At 41.3% G+C, this 16,406-nt stretch overlaps 1 protein-coding gene across 1 annotated transcript in view; it reads right to left on the bottom strand.

The window, feature by feature from the left end:
- Positions 1–346: 346 nt before the first annotated feature.
- Positions 347–16,406, bottom strand: part of CYB5B (cytochrome b5 type B) — a 36,720-nt gene continuing 20,660 nt past the window's right edge. The window contains exons 2-5 of the mRNA XM_080936867.1: positions 15,946–16,074; positions 15,486–15,515; positions 6,702–6,730; positions 347–2,704 (exon numbers count right to left, since the gene is read on the bottom strand). Coding sequence (XP_080792993.1) covers positions 2,614–2,704; positions 6,702–6,730; positions 15,486–15,515; positions 15,946–16,074 — 279 coding nt within the window. The 3' untranslated portion in view covers positions 347–2,613. The remainder of the gene's footprint in view (positions 2,705–6,701; positions 6,731–15,485; positions 15,516–15,945; positions 16,075–16,406) is intronic.

The following is a 16,406-nucleotide window of genomic DNA, read 5'->3' as shown; positions in this document are numbered from 1 at the left end:
TCTGTAAACCAGGCTGGCCTACAACACAAGAGAACTGTCCGCTTCTGCCTCCCAAGTGCTGGGATTAAAGATTTTTTTAAAAAAAAAGAGAGAGAGAGAGGCGGCAGCAGCATTTTTTTTTATATATATAATATAAAATGACATCGTATTATCAGTAGTTCAAAAGGAGCTCTGGTTATTGATGGATTTTATGGATCCATCCAAAGACAAAAGTATGAAAATCTTTTCTTCTGGCTCTCAGGGGAGAAAAAGCTCAGCTATAATAGCAGGAAAAGAACACATATGTAAAATAGAAAAAAAAACACTTTTTGTATTGATGTTTACTGTAGAAATATCAAAACACCAATTTTACTTAAAAATACAGTTTTTATTTGATAAGAGTGGTTGTGACATGGTCTATGTAGCCCCGACTGTCCTGGAACTTGCTATGTAGACCAGGCTGGCCTCAACTAAGAAATCTTCTAGCCTCTGTCTCTCCCCGCATTGGGATTAAAGGTGTGTGCCACCATGACCAGCCAAAAGTGCAGTTCTTTAACATTTCTTAAGCCAGAGAGTTTTACTGGGCGTTGGTATTGGCTGGAAGGCTCCCCGTCGAGCAATCTGTGTGCCTTTGTTCTGCCCTCCTGCCAGCATACTCCTTGTGGCTTAGCTATTCCAGCCAAGTGGATCCCGGCCTCCCCGCCCCCTGTACACAAGCCTTCCCTTCCTTGAGGTGCTCTCAGCATGCCTCTGTTGTTACAGAAACTTGCCTGTCAATCTATGACACAATATTACAGACATTACTAAAGATAAAAGGTTGGTTAAGTCCTCATATATAAAAGTCACCTAGAACTCACTCTAAAATATCATATCCATGAATAAAAGGAAAAGGTTAATGTTATGATGATGATTTCTGAATTCATTCAACTGCTAAATCACAGGATATGAGTCCTGGGCTGAACTTTTTTTTAAATAGTTTGTATGGGCAGACTGGTTTACTGTGCAGTTTCCTGTCCTGTCAAGCCCCTGGTAAGCTGGCAGGGAGGCAGGAGAACACTTCCCAACATCTCTGGTCCTGCTGGAATTCCTTGGCTCCCTGCTGGATGTGACACCAGCCCAGAAGCTGACTGGTAATGAACAAAGATGTGAAGAAAACTCATAGAAACTAAAAAACAGCTGGGTACTGTCAGGCACTGCCACAGGGGGAGAGAATACAGTCAGGGGTGCCAGGAAAATGCCTGGACCAATAAGAAAAGGAATTTTTAAATGACTGCCTACTTTCCAGTGAAATTCATATCCAAGGGGGGAAAAAGCTTCCAGATTTATCATTATCCTCAACAGAAAAGTAGAAAAAAAAAAAACCACCAAGTTGGAGCCATAGAGGTAAAACCCAGATGAAAACAGAATGTTTTCAACCTTGGCATGTTCTCTCAGTCTGAAATGTCATGTGGACAATGACATTTACATGCAAGCTATTTTACTGAGATAAACATAAGATCAAACTTGAGTCTCTTACTTTAAAGCAGGGAATCAGAAATCTGCTAATCGGTAAACAAAAAATCAGCAAATGCCTTGTGAAGCCCCAAAACCTTTAGAGAAGTTCCATGTAACCACACACTCATCTTTCACCAGTAAAAACAGCCAGGGCGGAAGACAGTTAGAAACCAGAGTCAGACCAGAGAGCGCATGTTGGTCACTTTTTAAACTGCTATCCTATGAGTAGTGTTTGGTTCTCTTTGTAAAAGAGATTATTCTGAAGTTGGCCCTTCTTTAGCTCTTATACCCCTAAGAAATCAAACGAATGCACAGTTCTGTGAAGTACTCTTGGGAAACAAGAGGCTACACTTAGGGACAGGGGGAGCCATCAGCTACACTATGGGGGGGGGGAGACAACCACTGTTATATTCTTCTAGTTTTAAAAATTACACCTGAGGTGTGTGGGGGGGTGTGTGTACAAAGACCACAGCACACATGTGGAAGTCAGAAAACAATTTTGGGGAATTATTTTTCTCTTTCTACCCTGTGGGTACAGGGACATAATTAAACACAGGTGATAGGCTTTGTGGCAACTACTTTTATCCGATGCGCCATCTTCCTGGCCCCTTACTTCTAACAATCATAAATAAGATCATTTGGCAGCTGTGTTTGAAATAAGAGATACACAACTTCGTGAATTAAATCCCTTGATGAATGACAAAATTAAATCAGAATTTGAAAAAAAATTTACTTAAAAGAAAAAATGAGAAAAGATTCAAAACTAGACCACTGTTCCCTTAACTGTGTCACTTGAATTCAAAGTATCAGAAATCATGTACTGTCCTCAAAGGCCATGTCATCATAACATAGGAACTCTAAGTCATTGACATCAACTCTTAAAATGAAGAGAATGAGTGGGAACCAGAGAGAAGAAACCCTGGCAAAGACACAGTGAAAGCAGGTGCTTTGGACGTCAGGCTCTGGCTAATGACAGACTCTGGTCCTGCACGGAAGAAGGAGATATCTGGTCAACCATCTTGGCTCCAAGGGGGAAAAGAACAACTGGCAGGATCCAAGGAGGGAGCACCCTGCAGCCTCCAAACAAGTCTCCACCTCTCACTCCCAGGAGAGGTGCTCCCACACTTCAACATGGCCTTCTCAGGAGGATTTGCTGTCGGTCCAGAAGTGACGATACAGGAAGCCTACAAGAATAGCGCCCACAATGGGGACAATCCAATACGCCCAGGAACTAGAAAAGGAGGAAGAAAAAGCAGTATGTTAAGAATATTTTATCCAAATAATTGAATGATTTTCAATATTCATGTTTAATAGTCAGAAGACAGAGGCATTAATTTATCTTGATTTTTCTCTTAATTAAATTGCTTTTACCATGTAGTATTTAAAAGGAGAAACAAACATATAAGCAAACAAACAAAGCCAACTCTACATTTACTTGTGCATGTGCACACATGTGCCCAGGCATGGCATGATGTACATGTGGAGGTCAGAGGGCAACATGTAGGAGTTGGTTCCCTCCTTCTAACACATGAAAACTTGAGTCATTAGACTTGGCAGGTGTCTTTTACTTGGTAAGCTAACTTGCAGAGCCCAAAAGACCCCTTTTTAAAAAGAATGTTGGGGGAAAAAAAAAGACTTGACCTATAAAGCATGGTTGTGTGTACCTTTAATGGACAAAAGCAAGCAAATCTCGGAGAGTTCAAGACCACACAGTGACACCTCTCAAAACAAAAAAGGGGGTATATCGTAGTGTAGAGCTCTTATCTGCCATGCGCAGGGCTCTGACTTCTCTCCTAGCCCTACAGCACATCGAAAACAGAGTAAGCTGTGAAAACATACACAGCTGGACAAAGCGGTACATGCCTGCAAACCCAGCACTATGGAGGCTGAGGCGGAAGTGCTGTGACCTAAAGGCTAGCCTGCGCTACACTGTGAGCATCAGCCCAGTCCCAGCTATGCATCAAGATGCTGGCAAGCAAGCAAACAAAAAGAACAAAAAAGGAAACAGACTCATGCATACACACAGAATTTAGAAACCAAGGCAGGAAGATCAAGAGTTTAAGAACGAGGAAAGAGTTATTTAAAGTACTTGTTCAAAAAGTTAAGTGTGATCCCAGGACTCAAGTAAAAATTCAGGTTGCAGTGACTATGCTTGAAATGTCAGTAGTGGGGAGTAAAGATGGGTGAGTGTACTACAGGACAGTGAAAGGCCATGTCTCAAAGGAGACAGACAGTGTTCCTGAGGGTGAAATATATACCCCATGTACTCACATCCAGGCAAAGACATATGTGCTAAAAAAAGTTTACAAACACTCTGGTATTTCAAAAGATAAATAAGATACACATATATACCATTCAAGGTGTTTTTATATAGACATATTATTATGTCTGGGTTATAGGGTTATAGCTATTCAGATTTGCCTTTGTAATTTTTTAAACAAATTATTATACTAGAATATTAATTTTTATGGTGCTAGGGGCATGATCCCATGAGGAAAATAATCATTCCATATAGATTTTTGTATTATCTATCTTATTACAAGTTTAGAAGCAATAGTATCCATCCACGAGCGATCTATCTCTTTCCCAAGTAGACACAACATAATCTTTGCATCCCAAGTAAAAAGCTGGTAATGGGAGTCAGGTGGCTGGTCTCAATGTCCAGTTTTGTTTTGTTTAAGATTATTTATTTTATGTCTATGAGTGTTTTGCCTGTATGTATGTATGTTATCAGGTGTGTTTATGGTACCCTCAGAGGCCAAAAGAGAGCACAAGATACTGTGGGAGCTCGAGCTGTGGATGGCTGTGAGCCACCATGTGGGTGCTGAGAACTGAATACAGGTCCACTGCAAGAGCAGCAGTGCTCTGACCACTGAGCCATCTCCCCAGCTCCTGACTGTCTAGTTCTAATTTTGGACACTATTGAGGATGCACAGAGCACATGGTTGTTCTAAAAGTTAAAACAATATCGTGTGTATGTGTGTGTGTGTGTGTGTGTGTGTGTGCGCACGCGCGTGCACCTGACACCCTTAATACACTTCTTGAACAGAGCTTATTAGCTCTGCCTGGCTTGGACTTTTTTTTGAGGCTTTTTATGACTCAAGTGTCCTGGCTGCCCCTCTACTTAAGACATATTCAGTGTTAGTATATAAAAGTTCCAAGCCAATAAAACCAGCTGAGATTGTTAACAAAAACCATTCTCTTGGCCTAAACATACTTATCATAATGTACATAAAAGTACGGCGGTAAGCTGTTCCCAACAAGTGAGAATGGCAAGCAGGCAGCTTTGCTTTAAAAAGCTATTATGGCATGCATAGCAGAAACTATGGAACATGGAAACTCCTAAGTAATCAAGGCTTCCTGAAGAGTAACCATGAAAGAGTTGAGTCCAAAGATAGGACCCTCAAGAAAACACTGAAGAAAAATTCTTCCATACAAGAGAGAATGGTTGCCACCCACTTCACTTTTGCTACTGTTTGTCACTGTGAAGACAAACAGGAATTGCATTTCCGGTGCACTCAAGGAAACTGAGCACCAATAACTTTGTGCCAGAGACATATTTTCTTCTTGGAGACATATCCAGGTTATAGCAGATAACTAGGATTTGTTAAGTTTTCACTGCTTAGTAGTATTTTATTATAACTATACTAGAACTCATTAATCAATGTTTGAAATTTTCCCAATGTTTGAATGTTCTGAATAATGTTGTTATAAACATTCTTTTGGGCATTGTTGTTTTGAGACAGGGTCTCACTATGTGGTGTTGAGTGCCCTGAAGTTTGATATATAGACCAGGCTGATCTTGAGCTGATACAGAGCCACCTGCTTCTGCCTTCCACATTCTGGGATTAAAGGTGTGTGTCACTATACTTGAAGATAAACTTCAAACTTTTTACAGTTTATTTGGTTTATGTGTGTGGGTGTTTGCCTGAATGTATGTATGTGTGCTACTTGAGTGCCTGGTGCTCTCAAAGGTCGGAAGGGGTTGAATCCCCTAGAACTAAATTACAGCTGGTTGTGAGTTGTCATGTGGGTACCAGAACTAAACCTGGGTCCTCTGCAAGAGCAGCCCATGTTCTTTACCACTGAGCCATTTCTCTAGACCCAGCTACAAACATTCATTGTTTGTTTCCTTGTGCTTTTCTTTTGGGCAATAGTCTTACTATGTTGCCAAGGTTAGTGTCAAAACTCCCAGGTCAAACAATCCTTTACAAGCAATGCTTTCCAACCACAAGGCAGGCACACTATGCCCTGTTTTGCGGCATGTTTCTAATACAGGTCCCATAGAAATGAAAGTGTTAGGTCAAAAGTTAATTATTACTTGACATGGCCAAAATCATCCTATTAACATCCCTGAGGAAGGGTTAAGAGTCTTAGTAACTCACTTCTTTTCTTTTTTGGTAACTAACTCTTAATAAGCAAGTCTAGGTGTAGAAATTGTAGTTTTGCCCACTCAGGTGTGAAATAGGCCCATTATTTTAATGATAAAGACATTAAACCTTTTCCATATGCTTTCCATATTTATGTAAAGCATTTAAATGCAAGTCTTTGTGCAAATTCTATTGAGATATTTTTAATTCTTTATGTATTCTGGAGAATAATTCTTTTAAAAACAACACTGATTCTTAAATAATTGCATGCATCCATATATTTGATGATACCCTCCCACCACTACCCTCCTCCATCTCTCTCCAGGGCTTCTACCCTCAGCTTCACATCCTCTGTTTAAACATAATTAACACCCTCCCTCCTTCCCAAAACCAATCAGTGCTGCTCAGATCTACATAGAAATTCTTTGCTTTGGTTTTCCTTCTTAAAAGTTTAGTTGTATGGTACCCACCTTTAATCCCAGCACTCTAGAGGAAGAAGCAGGAGAATCTGAGTGTGAAGTCAGCCTGGTCTACAGAGCAAGTGCCAGGGCAGCCGGGGCTACACAGAAAAACCTTGTCTCAAAACAAACAAACATTTACGTATATGTGTATTTTGCCTACATGTCCGTCTGTCTACCATGTGCATACCTAGTGCCCACAGAGCCTAGAAGAGGACACAAAACACTCCCACCTTACCCACCAACACACTCCATGCTGGGGTTACTGGGTCCTCTAGAAAAACAGCCAGTGCTCTTCACTGCTGAGCCATCTCTCCAGCCCTGAGACATGTGTTTTTAAAAAGAACCTCTTGCCAGACATTATGTAGAGTATAAGGAAGACCATTAGGGAGATACTAACCTTTGGCATGAATTGTTTTTTGAAGGATCCTGAAGAAATCACATGTTCAAAAAAATGATAAAAAGAAAACATTAGTACAATGCATGAAAGTCTTCTTATCTATCAAGAAACTGTAGACAGTGAGGGGATTTCCTTCATTGATGCCTGCTACCTCTAGGCAATGGGTAGACTTGGGATCTTTTACTTCTTATAACACAGTTGTATGTCTTGGTGAAGAGTCACTAATGAGAACACAGAAATAACAAACCTGTAAAAATATCAACGATAAAACTCTGTTGAAATGGACTAAACTTTGAGTCACAATGACAGGCCTATTAACCAGGCTCACCACCAGCAGAGCTATGATCACATTTTCTGAAAGTGTTTTAAAAGGCCCTTAAAAGTCTTCTCTTGCGAAACGACCAGCTGTCCGTTGCTCCTGGACATGTGGACAGATGCTTCCTAGCTTACAGTAAGGGCCCATCATGCTCTCTGAGACTGAAACTAGGGACTTTGGGAATTATTTAACACTTTTTCCTTTAAGATTTATTTAATGTTATGTGTATACGTGTTTGCTGGATGTTTTCATGTACACCGGGAGAGAGTGTTGGTCACCCAGGAACTGGATATAAATACTTGTAAACCTCTCTATCTATGGCTGCTTAGAATCAAGCCTGGGTCCTCTGCAAGAGCAGGCAATGAGCCATCTCTCCAGCCTGGGACTATTAACAATGAAAGGAAAAGAAAGTAAAGAAAAGAGAATACCAAGTGAATCTTTTTTTTTTTTTTTTTACAAATTCACTCTGTCCAGAGTAGCCTTAAATTCAAGATCCCCCTGCTTTAGCCCTCTAAGTGCTGAGGTTACAAGTATGTATCACCGTAACTGCCTCCTAAATAATCTTTAAAACCAGATTGGGGGGATAGGGAGCAGGTAAGAGCACTGGATGCTCTTTCAGAGGATCTGGGTTCAATTCCTAGCACCCAGATAGTAGCTCCAACTCTGTAACTGCAGTCCCATGGGAATCCAATACCCTCTTCTGACCTCCAAAAGTACAAGTGTGCACATAGGCCACTGAGATGAAAGCAAACAAAACATTTAAACACATAAACATAAGTAAAACTTTGGGATTAAGAAGCAACGATGAACCTTCAAAACGTTACCTGGGCTAGTGAGAAGGGCAGACACCAACGGCTGCCTGTTCTCCATGTCCTTCATGTGGGCAGGCATGAAACAGAAGTCAGGCCACAGGCAAATGGAATATGGCTGCTAAGAGCTCTGTGGTGTCTTTGTGGAGTGATCAAGTTGTTCTAAAATTGATTATGATTATTATCTTACAGTGCCATGAACTAGAAACACTATCGTGAAGATGAATAATTTTTCTAGCCTGAAAACAGACAGCTGGTGCATGTCAAGTCTTTTATACTCTTTTTACAATGGAAGTTCTGAACGCATGTTCACTGCAGTGAGCCTTGGGCTGCATCATCAGGAGAAAGAACAGAGAGCTAAGCCTGCAATATGCAGATAGTAATCAATTCTAACAAATAAGAAATCATGTAAACTGTCGTGGTTGTTTGTTTTTTAACTAAGTACCTTAAAGTACACCTGTTTTAAGAGCAATTTATTCCTCAAATCAGGGAAAGGAGAAAAACTTGCATAATACACGGGAAGGAAGAGGAGAGAACGCATGAATTCCTTCAGGACACTGGCAGTAAAGCATGTGATTAGCTGCGGCCCCCTTTTTAGTCAGATGTAATAATTGATACTTAAGGCACAGCCAGTGACAGTTAAGTCATTCAGTTGGTTTAGAAAGAAGCCACCTAAGTTAAGTTTAATTTTGTTGTTCAATTCCTTCTCAATTTTATAAAACTAAAAAGCAAAACAAAACAAATTTTCTGCCATCTCACACACTTCCCACAGTCCTCCTTTCTATGTCAGAACACTGACAAATCTGATGTGTACTTAAGTGACATTCCTACAAGCTACGGATGGACTCATTTACCCCTTGATGTTCAGGCACATCTGGCTGAGAAAATCCATGCCAGATGTTAGTGCTTTTCACTAAGGCTTTAGTAATGAGAGTTCAGACCAGATCATACACTCTGCCAGCAGAAGCACATCACCAGTGTGCAAGCTTTTTTATTTTCCAAGGAGTACACTTGCAAACACAGTTTCTGAGTCTGCTATGATGTTAGTCCAATATTATCAATAGTTAAAATCAACTGCTTAGCTGAGCATGGTGAGACACCTGTAATTCCAGCACTTGGGAGGTAGAAGTAGGAGGATCCGGAGCCTTGGATCCCCTCGAACTGGAGCTATGGATGGTTATGAGCTGTTGTGTGGGTTCTGGAAACTGAACCCAGGTCCTCTGAAAGAACAGCCAATGCTCTTAACCACTGTAGCGTTTCTCCAGTCCAAAGTCAACTTTTTCTAAAGCTACCCGTAACTGAAAATATGTGTAGTATCTTCCAGCTCAAGGCTAACTCAGCTTCCTTGTTTATAGAATGAAGATTCAGATGAACCTGAATTCTAAAATCATTAGTCCAGCACAACTTTCTGAGTCAAGGCATCTTAGCAAGTCCTTTAATGATCAGCATTCTACAGGGCAGGAGAGGAATCAGAAGCTCACTACCCCAGGTCACCTCTTTCTCTTTCACTAGCTCTATAAGAGATTGCTTTCCCAGACATTTTCTCTGTACACTATACACTGAATACTGACTTAATCTGAAGATAAGAATAAGAAAGAAACACTAGTCTGGCAGGGATGCTGAGGTCAATGAAGGAGGATTGCATGATGAACTTTTGTTTATAAGAAAATGTGAAAGAGAACACACACTTAAGGAGTGTGGTAAACTTCATCACCAGAACATAAAGGTAGGAAAGAAAAAGCCAGAATTATGATTATAAAGTGAAATCTTCTGGGAACTGTTTTCTGAGAGACAAAGAAGTTGTGTTCCAGAGATAGCCAAGGTTGTACCTCGTGCTGTGGCTGGACTTGGTAATATGTGAGAGTCACCCAGGTGGTACTGGTTTTAAAGGAATGAGGGGTCATGGAGAGCAGCTGAGGCTCGGCACTGTGAGAGGCCATGGAAGGCCATTGGTGAGAGTGCAGCCTCAGTAGCAATTAGTGCCCCAGGACTGACAGTGGTGTTTTGGAGATGCCAGTGCCATGAGATGACCACTAAGAATAACAGTGGCAGTGGAGAACAGGCGGGTGAAGCCTAGAAGACAAGGTGTGTGCTACAAAGGGAGAAGTGACCCAAGCCCTTGGAGGAGCCCAGAAGTTTGTGAGTGGATCCCAGACATTGGATGGTTAGAGTTTGATTTTGCTTTGATTGTGACTGTGCCCTGATATTTTTCCCTCTTGAAGGAAGAAGTAGAGCCCACAGTTAAGAGATTTTACATTGTAAAAAGACCTTGATTTTTAAGAGACTTGATATTTTAAAGGGGTTGTAATTTTAATATGTAAGAATTTGTAAGAACTGTGAGACTCTTAAAATTATTTAGATCTTGGGAATGAATAAGAAAGTAAGGGTTGAGGCTTAATAGTGATGTGTTTATGTGTCAAGTTGACAAGGAGTCAATTGTACTAGCTGGTTTTATGTCAACTTGACACAAGCTGGAGTTATCACAGAGAAAGGAGCCTCAGTTGAGTAAATGCCTCTATGAAATCCATCTGTAAGGCATTTTCTCAACTAGTGATCAAGAATGAAGGGCCCAGCCCATTGTGGGTGGTGCCATCCCTGGGCTGGTAGATCTGGGTTCTATAAGAAAACAGGCTGAGCAAGCCAGGGGAAGCAAGCCAGTAAGTAACATCCCTCCATGGCCTCTGCATCAGCTCCTGCTTCCTGACCTGCTTGAGTTCCAGTCCTCACTTCCTTTGGTGAAAAACAGCGATATGGAAGTGTAAGCTGAATAAACCCTTTCCTCCCCAACTTGCTTCTTGGTCATGATGTTTTGTGCAGGAATAGAAACCCTGACTAAGACATACTAAGACATACATTACATCTATATGATTATGTATGTATGAGTAGAGCCCTGGGAGGCTAAAAGAGGGTGTGGGTCCCCTGGAGCTGGAGTTACAGGCTGTTGTGAGCTAACTAAGATGAATGCTGGAAATCAAACTTCAGTCCTCTGAAAGAACAGCACATACTCTTAACTGCTGAGCCATCTCTCCAGTCCCAAATAATTTTCCTGGCTGAAAATACAGTTCAATAATTACTGCCTCATAAAGTATATATCCCTGTAGTCAGTGTGGCTATATATAATAATACTTTCCTGTTGACAGGAAAAAATGCAAATCAAGAAAAACTCCCTAATACAATTTTCTAAGTTCTCTTAAACATACTATCAAATTCATATTGAGAAAATGTCTCAAAATAACAACAAAAGAACCCACTGTGATAATACATATAACACATCACTGGGGAGAAAAAAAAACCAAGTCTGGGGATGTAGTTCAGTTGGTAGAATGGTTGCCTAGCACACATGAAGGCCCAGGTTTGATCACCACATTACCCATTGTGTGGCTAACCACACAAGTGACCCCAGAGCTTAGGAGGTGGTAAAAGAAGGGTCAAAAGGTCATCATCTGCTAAGTGGTGAGCTTGGGGTCAGCCAGGGCTACATGAGATTCTGTCTCAAGAAAAATCCCTCCAAAGGTGAACATCCTTATTTGTACCTAAAGAGAGAATGTGTGACTGAGCAACTCTAGTTGGGAAGTATGGAAGAGCGCTGTCTAGCTTCTCATGCTCTGTTTCTAGAATGTCATAAGGGACGTTAATGCCTGACAGTGCTCAGAAAACAGCATCTTGTTTTTCAAGAGTGATAGGGCCAGGACATTTTATGCTTAATTCCCAAAGACCATAGCTGTCTGGCAAACCACATCACCAGACAGAAGTCCTTGGTCAGTGACAGTTACTACTGATCCTATGAGGCCTCATTGAAAACTCCAGTAAGTTAGGTAGTTAAGATGGGAACAACAACAAATTGTTTTTTATTCTTCTCGCTGGGTTCTCATGTACAGCAGGGTGTAGCTAAGGAGGTCTTGAAGTACTGACTCTCTTATCCCCACCTCCCAAGTACAAGTCTTTTCTTATTAATTTTATTCTTGAAAACAACAGTTTTACCGTGTGGCATCAGCATACCTCAAAGAGTGAAATTATTTTTAATTCTAATAATTTATTACTGACTGAAGCAGGCACCATGGCACACCCTTTATCTCAGCGCTTGGGAGGCAGAGGCTGGCAGATCTGAGTTCCAAGCCAACCAAGGCTACAGTGAGACCCTGTCTCAAAGAGAAAAATAACTTGTCAGACTTATAAATTAAAAATCTTTAAAATTTCTATACTGTAGTATGTCTGCCATTGACCTGGGTATTATTGATCCACAATGAAACAATGAGATCATTATCACTTATCACCTGGACTATAGTAAAAGGAACATGAGAAACTGTCTCTAAAAGAATTGGGAAATGAAGACTGGCACTGTAGCCTATGCTTGTAACCCAGGGCTCCAGACGTGAAGGCAGGAGGAGCGGAAGTTCAAGGTCATCTTCAGCAGACACAACAGACCCCTGGCTGGAAACTGACTTTCCCTGGGAAGAAGGCAGAGGCTGTCTGAAGCGGGGAGAAGTGGTGCAGACAAACCAAAGGGAGGATGGAGATGAAAACTATCCTATAAAGCTGAAGGCTGTGCTTAATGAAGCTTTCAAAATCATTTCTTACAGATTCAGAATCCCTGAACCACAGGAAAGGAAACTAATTAATAAATGAGCTTCCCTCCCACTTCGGAAGGAAAGCAATCTCGGCATCCTAGGATAGATGTGTCTGTTTCAGCCTCTGTGAGAAGCCAGATCGTTTCTCAGCCTTTTGGCTAACATCAAGCACAGAGATAAACCTGAGGGATCAAGAATTTTTTCCTGGAAAAGAAATCAGTTTGGAATATAATTCTATGAAAACCTGATAGGTAGTCTTGAAATTTTTCCAAAAGGCTGTCTTTGCCTAATCTGCCTGGAGGGTAAGAGACAGCCTGACTGGAAACAAACAGCCAGAATCATCCTAATGGAGACAGGTCCCTTGAGAATAAGTAACTGGAGAAAAACAGGCTTGAAAGCACAGCTCTTCTCAGTCTCTCCCTAACCTGGGATGGGGTATACTACATTTCCAGGCCTAAAATCATACCACTTGGTGCGCTGAGGAGGCTTTTTCTATACTTCTTGCAGGGGGAAAAAATCCAGGGCCAATCAGTTTTCTTCAGCTGATCAACCTCTAATTAATTGTTTGGCTTACAGAAGGCAGGAAATGCTTGCATAGGAACAAATTCAGTGTCCCTGGGTTTCTCTGCAATGACAGGCACATCATTCAAGCAGAAAGTGATGCAAACCCAGGGGGTTGAAGAAGTGGCTCACTGGTTAGAGCGCTGGCTGCTATTCCCAAGGACCAGGGTTCATTTCTCAGCACCCGAATGGCAGCCCTCAACCGTTTGTAATTCCTGTTCATACCAATGTGCATAAAATACGATTAATAAATTATTTTTTTTTTAAATGCAAAGCCAGCTCAACTGCAGAAATTCTAAACAGAACTACTGGAAGCCCAGGAAAAGAACACTGGTACAAGGAACAGAATTTCTGAAACACTGCTGCGGATTCCTCACAAACGTTCCTCCTGTATTAGCACTAAGAGAACCAACAAGAAACAATTGATAGATGTCTAGACACTGTAACTGCAAGAGTATCTGTGTACTGTTTCAACAGAGAGTGCTCTCATGATCGCCTTGGAGAGCGGAGTGACGACTACTAGGTTCAAGGTGAGTTGCCTGTGAAACTGCAGAGTATCCTTTAAATGAAATACTAAGTCACTGGGCTGGAGAGATGCCTCAGCGGTTAAGAGCACTGTCTGCTCTTCCAGAGGTCCTGAGTTCAATTCCCAGCAACCACATGGTGGCTCACAACCATTTGTAATGGGATCCAACACCCTCTTCTGATGTGTCTGAAGACAGCTGTAGTCTTTATGTATGTACTCACATACATAAAGTAAACAAATCTTAAAAAAAGAAAAGAAAGAAAAAATGTTAAGTTAGGGTGGCATTTTCTAGATAGGTTCAATTAAGATCATATTAAATCAAGATGATTCAGGACGGGGTAAGCTGTGAGGAGCAGTGCTCACAGACATTTCAAGAGCCATTTCATCTCCTTTGTAACTTAGCAGCTGGAGCAGTTAGAGGAGATAGAAGAGTTAACCCGAGTTGATTCGTGGCAACAGAAGGCACACACTGCCAAGCAAGTAGCCTCTTGAAAGGATTCCTGTGTCCATGCCAATTTGAATTGCTGTGTCAAACCTGCTCATTAGTTCCTGGCTCAATGAAGAATGAGAATGTAGAAGGAAGAAGGGGAGACTATTGTGTCCATGAGGAGCTGGGAAACACCTAGATTGCTATCCCTTTACCCAGAGGGCATGTAGCAAACTTATAAAAGACAGAAGTCGAAGGAACCATTAGAGATCATGGGAGGTGACCCTGCCCTTCTTGTAGAAAGTAGGAAAAGCTTCTGTGCTTTCTTCTTGGTCCATAAGTAAGGCAAAGCACATTGAGGTTTTCAAATACTCAAATATTAACTCTTTTGTTTTGGATCCACCGGTGAGTAAGCTGGAAAGGGTGTGGAACAATCCAAGCACACAGGACTTAAAATCAATTTGAGGAAATGAGGACAGAAAGAAAGGCCTTTATATTGCAGATAAAGATGTTATCTTGTAGAAAAAAATTAATCAGAGTATCTATCATCTCTTTTATATTAGTAAGAATAAGATGTCTTCCCAAACTGAACCCATAAACTAATTTCTTTCAAAACCACAGTAAACATACTTTAGAGTCTCAATAAAAAAAGCTGACAGAGCATTAATAAAATATTTCCTACTGGGCTGAAGAGCTGTCTCAACCATTAAAGGCTGGGTTCACAACAGGAATGTTAAAGTGATTCCTTCTGTTTAAGATTTAGCCTTTCCTTTTTCCTGACAGGTATAAAGTCCAAATCCTTGAAAATAGAATTTTGGGAGCCAACCAGGGTGACACAAACCTTTAATACCAGCACTCAGGAGCCAGAGGCAGGTGGATCTCTGTGAGTTTGAGGCCACCCTGGTCAGGGCTGTTACACAGAGAAACTCTACCATGAAAAACAAAAACAAACAAACAACAACAAAAACACAGTTTTTGTTTGGATAAAAGTGAAGATGAACTCACAGAGATCCATCTGCCTTTCCCCCTGTGCTGGGAAAGTGCTGGGATGAAAAGCATGGATCACGTTCTCTGGTTCTTTTTCTCAGCCTTTATTTTATTTTATGTGAATGAGTGCTCTGCCTATAGGAATGTCACTGTGCACCCTGTGTATGCAGTGTCCACAGAAACCAGAAGAGGATGTTGGATCTGAAGTTATAAACAGTTTTGAGCTACCATGAGGATGCTAGGAAACAAGCTCTGGTCTTTTGGAAGAGCAAACTGTGTTCTTAACCACTGAGCCTTCTCTCCAAAGAATTTTTGTGGTTGTCATTTTTTGTTTATTCTTGGTTTTTTAAGAGAAGGTTTCTCTGTGTAGCTCTGGCTGTCTTGGAACTCACCCTGTAGACCAGGCTGGCCTCAAACTCAGAGATCTGCCTGCCTCTGACTCCTGAGTGCTGAGATTAAAGGTGTGTGCCACTTCAACCTGGCATCTCCAGCCAGTTTTAACTTCTAATATTAAAAGTATTTTTAAGAGCAATTTTACTCAAGTTAATAGAAATACTTGGAACACACAAGACAAAGTAGTGACTTCTTACCTTGTTATCATGTTTAGGTTTAAGGTCACTCTGTTTAAAAAGAAAAAGAGAGAACAGTGTTCAAGATACATCCAAATGAGGTCTAGCAATATGTTAGCTCCTTCAGAGACTTCAGGATCTGAAGAAGGGCCAAGGTTCATCCTTTAGCACATCAGGATCCCCTATTAAAATGCAAAGCCCAAAGGACTCACAGGTACATAATAAATAACGTTACCAAGAAACTTGCAAGAATAACCAAACCACTATTTTGGGAACAGGTGTTATTAATTACAAGAATCAATCAATAAAAGATGAAAACCAGTTCCCTTGGCTTTTCAGATACTATGTATGATGATTCTGGAGAAGACCTGGTCTGAGAGGCAGACTGAACGAATTTTTACTCTGAATAATTCATCCTCTCATCCTGTTGGTGGCTGTGGTTTTCTCTGCATAAGTGTCTGGGTGCTAGAGCAGTTCTTACCGGATGGACATCACCAATGTAGTACTGCTTGAGCATCTCCCTGGCGTCAGGGGAGTGGCCGACGTCTTCAAAGCTTTCAGTTGCATCAGCACCAGCTTGTTCCAGCAGCACCTCTTCCCCACCAGGATGCTATGAGGAAATAGCATTTGCTAAATAGAGGGCTTTCTAAAGAGCAAGCTGAAGTTTTTTTTCTCTTTCCATCCCTTTTCTCCCTTTAGTGGAGCTAATGTGTGCCACTTGTGAGGGCAGGCACATCAGGAAGAGCACAGCGACATTCTCTGCCGCACTCTGGCCCAAAGTGCATGCTTTGCATGTTAGTTGCTGTCCTCTGCCAACCTTAGAACTGCAACAGGACACACAAGAGAGAACTCCAGCGTTTCAGAACTCTTTATTCTGCTCTTGAATCTTTTATTCCTTCCTCCTCCCACGTCCTCTACTCCTCGTGTGGTGCAGCTGATCTG

The sequence above is a fragment of the Micromys minutus genome, assembly GCF_963924665.1.
Source record: "Micromys minutus genome assembly, chromosome: 24".
NCBI classification, from domain to species: Eukaryota; Metazoa; Chordata; class Mammalia; order Rodentia; family Muridae; genus Micromys; species Micromys minutus.
The sequence above is the reverse complement of the archived record's forward strand: the minus strand, read 5'-3'. Positions and strand labels throughout refer to the sequence as shown.